Source organism: Oncorhynchus tshawytscha, linkage group LG01 (assembly GCF_018296145.1).
Source record: "Oncorhynchus tshawytscha isolate Ot180627B linkage group LG01, Otsh_v2.0, whole genome shotgun sequence".
In the NCBI taxonomy this organism is placed as follows: domain Eukaryota; kingdom Metazoa; phylum Chordata; class Actinopteri; order Salmoniformes; family Salmonidae; genus Oncorhynchus; species Oncorhynchus tshawytscha.
The window spans coordinates 11,042,161-11,052,121 of record NC_056429.1 but is presented as its reverse complement, the minus strand read 5'-3'; the positions used below and the strand labels follow the sequence as shown (position 1 = coordinate 11,052,121).

Here is a 9,961-nt window from a genome sequence, read left to right as displayed (position 1 = left end):
TAAGAGAAAGGAGTGTTCAGATACTGGAGAGGGTGTGACAAGAGATTAAAAGAATCTGCCCACTCCATCAAGCAATGGGGACAACAACACAGGGCATCCATGGGACCTCCTGGAACCACGGACCACACCTGCAGAAACTGGACAGCAGGGGGAAGCAGAGGAGATACCCAGCATAGACTTCTCCCAGCTGACGCTTGACATACCACCTACGTCACCTCCAGTGGTAGAAACAACCAGCTGGTATCATTGAGTAGAATCAGCCAACAGTAACATGGAAGCAAGCAATGTGGGAGTCAGTAGTGCATGACCTTGAATGGTAATAATAGGAAGCTTCCTTTTTACACACAGGTCTAAGGTTACGTAGGTCTACAGCACCAGTGGGAACTTCCCATGTAAAAAGGTATATAAAGAGAACAGAGATCATAAGACAGTATGATCCTCACTAACATATGAGACAGACTTCATATGGAGAATCATCATAGGTAAATTTACTATTGCACTATACGCTTTTTGATAGACTAGAACAATATTTTGAGAACTGGATAATTTTGCTTAAGTACTTATTGGGTCACTATCTGAAGAAACTGGTTGAATTTTGTGAACCCGACTGGGTCTCCGAAAAACAGGGGTCTAACCACCTCTTGATCACACAGACAAAGCGGGCGTTCGCATTTTAGACACCAGGAACCAGAGGTGATTAAAAATTCAAGGAAAAACAGCCAAGTACCAGTTACAATATATTGAGTCCATACACAGAGTTGGAAGTGTATAAAGATATTGGAATTCGGAATCTAGCGTCATTGCTGTGAGAATACCAATTACAGGAAAGTGACCAAGGGGCTGAGCATTTCAAATCAAAATCAAATCAAATTTATTTATATAGCCCTTCGTACATCAGCTGATATCTCAAAGTGCTGTACAGAAACCCAGCCTAAAACCCCAAACAGCAAGCAATGCAGGTGTAGAAGCACGGTGGCTAGGAAAAACTCCCTAGAAAGGCCAAAACCTAGGAAGAAACCTAGAGAGGAACCAGGCTATGTGGGGTGGCCAGTCCTCTTCTGGCTGTGCCGGGTGGACATTATAACAGAACATGGCCAAGATGTTCAAATGTTCATAAATGACCAGCATGGTTGTATAATAATAAGGCAGAACAGTTGAAACTGGAGTAGCAGCACGGTCAGGTGGACTGGGGACAGCAAGGAGTCATCATGTCAGGTAGTCCTGGGGCATGGTCCTAGGGCTCAGGTCCCCCGAGAGAGAGAAAGAAAGAGAGAATTAGAGAGAGCATATGTGGGGTGGCCAGTCCTCTTCTGGCTGTGCTGGGTGGAGATTATAACAGAACATGGCCAAGATGTTCAAATGTTCATAAATGACCAGCATGGTCGAATAATAATAAGGCAGAACAGTTGAAACTGGAGCAGCAGCACGGCCAGGTGGACTGGGGACAGCAAGGAGTCATCATGTCAGGTAGTCCTGGGGCATGGTCCTGGGGCTCATGTCCTCCGAGAGAGAGAGAGAGAAAGAGAGAATTAGAGAATGCACACTTAAATTCACACAGGACACCGAATAGGACAGGAGAGGTACTCCAGATATAACAAACTGACCCTAGCCCCCCGACACATTAACTACTGCAGCATAAATACTGGAGGCTGAGACAGGAGGGGTCAGGAGACACTGTGGCCCCATCCGAGGACACCCCCAGACAGGGCCAAACAGGAAGGATATAACCCCACCCACTTTGCCAAAGCACAGCCCCCACACCACTAGAGGATATCTTCAACCACCAACTTACCATCCTGAGACAAGGCTGAGTATAGCCCACAAAGATCTCCGCCATGGCACAACCCAAGGGGGGGGCGCCAACCCAGACAGGATGACCACATCAGTGAATCAACCCACTCAGGTGACGCACCCCTTCCAGGGACGGCATGAGAGAGCCCCAGTAAGCCAGTGACTCAGCTCCTGTAATAGGGTTAGAGGCAGAGAATCCCAGTGGGAAGAGGGGAACCGGCCAGGCAGAGACAGCAAGGGCGTTGCTCCAGAGCCTTTCCGTTCACCTTCCCACTCCTGGGCCAGACTACACTCAATCATATGACCCACTGAAGAGATAAGTCTTCAGTAAGGACTTACCCATGTCAGAGACCGAGTTTGCGTCTCTGACATGGGTAGGCAGACCGTTCCATAAAAATGGAGCTCTATAGGAGAAAGCCCTGCCTCCAGCTGTTTGCTTAGAAATTCTAGGGACCTTGTCTCAGGATGGTAAGTTGGTGGTTGAAGATATCCCTCTAGTGGTGTGGGGACTGTGCTTTGGCAAAGTGGGTGGGGTTATATCCTACCTGTTTGGCCCTGTCTGGGGGTATTATCAGATGGGGCCACAGTGTCTCCTGACCCCTCCTGTCTCAGCCTCCAGTATTTATGCTGCAGTAGTTTATGTGTCGAGGGGCTAGGGTCAGTCTGTTATATCTGGAGTATTTCTCCTGTCTTATCCGGTGTCCTGTGTGAATTTAAGTATGCTCTCTCTAATTCTCTCTTTCGGGGGACCTGAGCCCTAGGACCATGCCTCAGGACTACCTGGCATGATAACTCCTTGTTGTCCCCAGTCCACCTGGCCGTGCTGCTGCTCCAGTTTCAACTGTTCTGCTTGCGGCTATGGAACCCTGACCTGTTCACCGTGATTACTATTATTTGACCATGCTGGTCATTTATGAACATTTGAACATCTTGGCCATGTTCTGTTATAATCTCCACCCGGCACAGCCAGAAGAGGACTGGCCACCCCTCATAGCCTGGTTCCTCTCTAGGTTTCTCCCTAGGTTTTGGCCTTTCCAGGGAGTTTTTCCTAGTCACCATGCTTCTACACCTGCATTGCTTGCTGTTTGGGGTTTTAGTCTGGGTTTCTGTACAGCACTTTGATATATCAGCTGATGTAAGAAGGGCTATATAAATACATTTGATTTGATTGACATCATTTGAGTCAATTGGAGGTGTACCTGTGGATGTATTTCATGGCATACCTTCAAACTCAGTGCCTCTTTGCTTGACATCATGGGAAAATCAAAAGAAATCAGCCAAGACCTCAGGAAAAAATTGTAATACCTGAAATGCCACAAATTCAACCTTCTTAACCTTTAAAACGTCAGGATCCTTCAGGTGAAAGGCAACCCCTGTATGCTGCAGTGTAGGCCTATCCACTGCCATGGACTCTTCTGTAACTGACAGTTAGACTTAGAGGTTATGTTGTGGTCTTTTGTTTGAATTGTTTACGTGTCTGCTGTGCAGGGGAAATAATAAGACAAGCGGAACTACGTAGGTAATACTGTTGTAACGGGGATCCTTATTGTAGCAACACACTTTTGGAGGGAAGGCAATCCTGCGCTGTGTTAGCTAAGTTTTCATGTCATCGGGTGTAGTTCATAAAGGTTGAAGAGTGTATGTTAGGATGAAGTGTGAATTCATGCCAGGAATAATAAGTGTAAAGTTTGATTTCCTCCCTTCTGTAATAAGCAGCCAATGAAGTATTTTTCCTTTATTCATGTGTTTAATATGATACTGTTATAGCGCAGGTTAAACTGTCATGTATGTAAGCACTTCCGAGTTATACCAAGCTAATAAGTCACTCGTAAGATAAGGAGGTTGTAAGAGTGTGCTTAACTGTATTTTTCATTTACTTTATAGTTCTCACGGAAGGTGATAATTCTGACTAAAACTACAGAATAAAGCCGCCAGTTAAAATCAAGGAACGGTTGGGCTCGTGGTTACTGAAGGGAGCTACATCTTCTGGTGCGCCATTCAACCCCTCAACCCTTTTCACAGCTGCTGCATATGAAATGCTCTGTACAGCCCTGACTTTGGCCACCTCCTTCTCTTCGACCCTTGTGGGGCATTCGGGAAAGAGGTTGCTTCGTGGTTCCCACCTCAATTGCAACATTTCACATATTCATCACTTTTATAATACATAATATGATATTTTCCAAAACTTGGACATCTCGGCTTCTCCCTTCTGCAACCACTTGATACCTGACCAAAAAGCTTTACAGTGATCACACTACATTGGCCTTGGGATAAATGTTCTGACTCATATCAGACAATTAACAACATCCAAAGATGAAATAACAGGATTGCACAACCTGCGATAATTAAGGGTCACATTACTATTGGCTCACAGTTGTCACATGGTTCCCGCACACTGAGAAAAAGGAATTATGTAAACATTCGCTCACTCAACTGGGTTGTAAAATCATAAGGCCAAACAGTTGCAAAACGTTTGCAAATAAAACGACAAAATCATGTAGGTCCCGCCCCACTCCACTTCCATTTGTTTCCGTTTTGCAACAGATTCTTCATAACACCCCCAGCGACACACGGTCAGGGTGCAATCTAGTATGCATAATTCCAAACCTCGGGACATATTCAACTCACTGTTTCATTGTTTAGCCAGATCAGTGTTCCAACTCTCAACATGAAGATACCAGTTGTTGATTTTGGAGCATACAAGTTAGGGGAAAACGAGGTTTCAGGCGAGCAGTTAGAGATCCTGAGCAGGCAGTTGAAAACGGCCTTTACCGAAGTGGGATTTGTTTATCTGAAGAATACTGGGATAGTACAACAAGACGTGAGTAACAGCATTGCTCAGAGATCTATTTTTTAAAGCTGTTGGAAATATTTGGCATGTCAGTACGAGTGGATTTTGTGCTTTGGGTGATCAACATGCTATTCTTCATAGGTGGATGAGGTTATGAACATATCCAAGAAATTCTTTCTGCAACCAGACGAAATGAAACTGCCTTTCAGCAGGAAAAGCTTCTCTAATAATCCTAACCATGGCTGGGTGTCTTTGGAGACAGAGAGGTATAGAGAAACACTGTCAAGTCAAAACATCTGCCTGTGCTTTCATGTCCAAACAGTCTAGTCATTATGTTATATTCTATGATAATATATTATATCCATAGTCTCCACTCAGTATAGTGTTGTGTACATTGACTGTTTGTTGTGTACATTGATTGAATGGTTAGGACAATCTCTCTGTATTCACAGTTTAAATCCCAAGAGACCAGGAGACCTAAAGGAAGCCTTCAACACTGCATCCCTTCATCCAGACATAGTAAACAACCTGTCTGTCTGTTTAGTTAGTTAGTTAGTTAGTTAGTTAGTTGTTTAAATCCCTAGAGACCAGGAGACCTAAAGGAAGCCTTCAACACAGGCATCCCTTCATCCAGACATTTGTCTTTGTCTTTGTTTGTTTTGTTTTGTTTGTTTGTTAAAATCCCTAGAGACCAGGAGACCTAAAGGAAGCCTTCAACACAGGCATCCCTTCATCCAGACATAGTAAACAACCTGTCTCTCTGTTTGTTGCGACAGCTGTAGACACATCCAACTTCTCTGCTGTGGTTGTTGTTGCTATCAGTGTTAAGGTCAAGGTACAAAGGGATTGACTTCACTCTGAGCCATATACAGAGTTCAACCACTCTGATAGAACTTCATCTAGGAACAGAACTCACCAGGCTACACAAAGGAATACATTGAAAGTTGTCAACCTGTCATCTTTTATATCCTATGTAGCTCTGATTTCACAGTTCTTACACAACTCTTCCTGGTCTGTAGAAATGGCCATCGTGGGAAGGAGGGAATGGATTCTTTGAGGTCCAGTCGTCGTTCTTCCTGCGCTGTAAGGACCTGTGTCTCCGGGTGCTTCGTGTGATGGCCTACAGTCTGGGCCTGGAGGCTGAGGTCTTCCTAAGTGCACACAGACACATAGGGAGTGAGTACAGCTCTCTCCCTCTCTCTCAGGGGGTTATCTATGTACACTCTATCTATGTACAATCACACCTGGGTGAAGGGGTGCTCAGTCCTAAGAATGTAAAACTGAAGTTGGGAAATTCCATGGTAAGAGTGACACTGAGAATCAGATTTTTCACTTTAAAATGTATGTCAAACAAAAAAACAATGCTTGCAAAGTTAAACAAACTTGCAACTAGGAACAAGGACTACTTTAACAATGTACTATTTTTTTTTTTTTACAAAAACACATTTACTTGAAGAACAGTGCAGATGCAAAGTTTGGTAACAGAATGACGGCACAAACAGCACAAACCCTCATTCTGTTTGACATTTTAAAGTGTAAATCTGAGTCTGTGTCAGTCTGTTACTGTGGAATTGCCCCGTTGTAAAATAAAGATCAGGATAACAGCTTATTCCCTTCAACGATATGAATTGCTGAAGCGTTTTGGATCAAGCTTCTTCATTAAAGCACTATTGCAACACAGTGTCAGAATTCTACAAATACACATTAATCATGGTTTCCTTTCAATGTCAATGTGTATCTGTGACATTCTGACACTGTGTTGCAATAGTTCTGGAACCATCTTTGAAAGGACATTGTGAAAGGGAAATACATTTGGGGCCCTATTGTGTGAATCAGGCTTGATTGTTGTTGTCCCCTGCAGCTGATAAGAACAGCAGTACCCTGAGGTCTCTGTATTACCCCTCGGTGAGGAGTGACAGGGTGAAGGAGGGCCAGCTGCGCTGTGGAGAACACTCGGACTATGGCAGCATCACCCTGGTCTTCCAGAGTCAAGAGGGTGGCCTGCAGGTAAACAAGATAACTGAATCTTCTGCAGCTTTTACTAGGGGCAGTGTTTCTGGCTACGTCACCTGGCATTAAAAACTTTGGCTCTAGTTATATTCTTGCACACAGTCCATGCAACTTATTAAGCCAAATTTTAATGGACTACAGTGAATTCGGTAAGTATTCAGACCCCATGACTTTTTTCCAAATTTTGTTACATTACAGCCTTATTCTAAAATTGATTCAATTGTTTTCCCCCCCTTCATCAATCTACACACAATACCCCATAATGACAAAGCAAAAACAGGTTTTTAGAAACGTTTGCAAAAAACTGAAATATTACATTTACATTAGTATTCAGATCCTTTACTCAGTACTTTGTTGAAGCACCTTTGGTAGTGTTTACAGACACAAGTCTTCTTGGGTATGACACTACAAGCTTGGCACACCTGTATTTGGGGAGTTTCTCCCATTCTTCTCTGCCAATCCTCTCAAGCTCTGTCAGGTTGGATGGGGAGCATTTTCAGGTCTCTCCAGAGATCTTCGGTCGGGTTCAAGTCCGGGCCTCTTAAGGACATTCAGAGACTTGTACCAAAGCCACTCCTGTGTTGTCTTGGCTGTGTGCTTAGGGTGGTTGTCCTGTCGGAAGGTGAACCTTCGCCCCAGTCTGATGTCCTGAGCGCTCTGGAGCAGGTTTTCATCAAGGATATCGCTGTACTTTGCTCTGTTCATCTTTCCCTCGGCCCTGACTAGTCTCCCAGTCCCTGCCGCTGAAAAACATCCCCACAGCATGATGCTGCCGCCACCATGCTTCACCGTAGGGATGGTGCCAGGTTTCCTTCAGAAGTGAGGATTGGCATTCAGGCCAAAGAGTTCAATCTTTATTTAATCAGACCAGAGAATCTTGTTTCTCATGGTCTGAGAGTCCTTTAGGTGCCTTTTGGCAAACTCCAACTATGCCTTTTACTGAGGAGTGGTTTCCGTCTTGCCACTCTACCATAAACACCTGATTGGTGGAGTGCTGCATAGATGGTTGTCCTTCTGGAAGGTTCTCCCACCTTTACAGAGGAACTCTGGAGCTCTGTCAGAGTGACCATTGGGTTCTTGGTCACCTCTCTGACCAAGTCCCTTCTCCATCAATTGTTAAGTTTGGCTGGGCGGTGATCTCTAGGAAGAGTCTTGGTGGTTCCAAACTTCTTCCAATTTAAGAATGGAGGAGGCCACTTGGGGACCTTAAATGTTGCTGAAATGTTTTGGTACCCTTCCCCAGATCTGTGCCTCGATTCAATCCTGTCTCGTACCTCAGTTTGGTTTTTGCTCTGACATGCACTGTCAACTGTGGGACCTTATATAGACAGGTGTGTGCCTTTCCAAATCATGTCCAATCAATTGAATTTACCACAGGTGGACTCCAATAGTTGTAGTTGTAGAAACATCTCAAGGATGATCAATGGAAACAGGATGCACCTGAGCTCAATTTCGAGTCTCCTAGCAAAGGGTTTGAAAATAAGGCATTTCTGTTTTTTTTATTTCTAATACATTTGCAAAAATGTATAACCTGTTTTTGCATTGCCATTATGTGGTATTGTGTGTAGATTGATGAGGGAAATGTTTTATTCAATCAATTTTAGAATAAGGCTGTAACATAACAAAATATGTAAAAAGGGAAGGGGTCTGAATACTTTCCGAATACACTGTATGTAAGTTAATGATATTTGTTCACCCCAATAGCAAAGTTTGACAAAACAATGTTTTATCCATACCTCTAAATGCCATCTTATTAGATGTTGCCATTTCCCCCCATTAGTTTGGAATTGAGACCTGCAGTCATCTCAATATCAGACCACTTTGGAGATATTAACAAATTTACCAAGTGACCTGGGGTGAAATCTATTGTAGAATAAATTGAACATTGATCAATTTAATTTGAATTAACATGGCTTATGTGTGTTCTATCAGTAATGTGGTAAACTGGATATTAAAATGACAACTCCATAGGTGCGTACCAGGTCAGGGGAGTTCATCTCCGCTCCCAGCATCCCTGGGACAGTACTGATCAACATAGCTGACCTGATGCAGAGGTGGACCAGTGATGTTTTCCTCTCAGCGGTGAGACTTGCCCTTCCATTTTACACACCGTTACTTGATAAGATCATACAAGACGTTTCAGGCTCATTGCTTGTGGAAACAGACCTGCGTTCAAATACTATTTAAAATGATTTAGAATAAGCAGGGCTTGATTGAGTTTGTTGTAATGGAACCAATAGAAAAGTCCTAAAAGTACAAAGAAACCCTGCCACCTGGAAGACTAAAGGAAATGCTAAAAGCATTTGTAAGATTTCAAATAGTATTTGAATCCAGGGTCGTATTCATTAGGGCACACTTTAGCAAAACATTTTGCAACAAACAAACTTATTTTCTTAAGTTCAGTTAGTCCCTGCCAGTTTCATTTCATTTTCTTATGTTTGTTGCCTAGTAAATATGATTTGGGTCTCTGTGGAAGCAAAGTTAAATTTGCCTTTGAATTTTGCATCTCACTTTCCCTGTCAGGTCCATAGGGTTTTGCTGCCCCCCGCTGGAGACTTGAGCACACGGCAGTCCCTGGCTTTCTTTGTGCAGCCAGACGATGAAGCCCTCATCACCTGTTTTGATGGGTCCGACAAATATCCCCCTGTGAAGTCAGGGGCCTATCTCATGGAACGCTTCAATGACACTTATGGGAGGAAGTGACCTTTATCTATCCAGCATTAATTATTTTGTGTTATGCAATTATGTCAGTGAAACAGTGTCAGTAAAAAGAGAATTTCCTTTTAAATCCATGAAGTGAAGTGGGAGAGAGAGAATCAGATAAAATTGTGGAGATAAAGGAATATGTGAGCAAAAACCCTCCAAGTACAGATACTGTATGTAGAACCATAGTAAAGCCCAGCATGGACTATCAATACAGGTACTGTATGTAGAACCATAGTAAAGACCAGTATGGACTATCAATACATATACTGTATGTAGAACCATAGTAAAGACCAGTATGGACTATCAATACAGGTACTGTATGTAGAACCATAGTAAAGCCCAGTATGGACTATCAACACAAAGTGACCATTTAGAATGGGGCCGAGTTCATTGAGAGGATGTCTTAACACAACTGGGGGATGACAGACATGAAGTGGGTGAGTGGAGATAATATTATTTTTATAATGATGAATTGTTGATATTGATGAGGCAACCATTAACATTACAGTGTGATATTCTAATTAGGTAACTACTAACATTTAGGGGCTCCCGGGTGGCGCAGCGGTCTCAGGCACTGCATCTCAGTGCTAGAGGTATCACTGTTGACACTATTGTTCGATTCCAGGCTGTATCACAACCGGCCGTGATTGGGAGTCTCATAGG

At 43.4% G+C, this 9,961-nt stretch overlaps 1 protein-coding gene across 1 annotated transcript; it reads left to right on the top strand.

Moving 5' to 3' along the window:
• The first annotated feature begins 3,534 nt into the window (after positions 1-3,534).
• si:dkey-10o6.2 (uncharacterized protein LOC100124608 homolog) lies at positions 3,535-9,961 on the top strand. The gene is made up of 7 exons (XM_024375729.2): positions 3,535-4,612; positions 4,724-4,848; positions 5,035-5,101; positions 5,602-5,758; positions 6,444-6,589; positions 8,564-8,674; positions 9,116-9,961. Exons 1-7 carry the CDS (start codon positions 4,460-4,462, stop codon positions 9,293-9,295), a joined length of 939 nt encoding a protein of 312 aa, XP_024231497.1. The 5' UTR covers positions 3,535-4,459; the 3' UTR covers positions 9,296-9,961.

Coding starts and splice junctions, on each gene's coding strand:
- si:dkey-10o6.2 (XM_024375729.2), top strand. CDS start 4,460: ATGAAGATACCAGTTGTTGATTTTGGAGCATACAAGTTAGGGGAAAAC. Junction 4,613..4,723: donor CTGGGATAGTACAACAAGAC/GTGAGTAACAGC, acceptor TATTCTTCATAG/GTGGATGAGGTTATGAACAT. Junction 8,675..9,115: donor GTGATGTTTTCCTCTCAGCG/GTGAGACTTGCC, acceptor TTTCCCTGTCAG/GTCCATAGGGTTTTGCTGCC.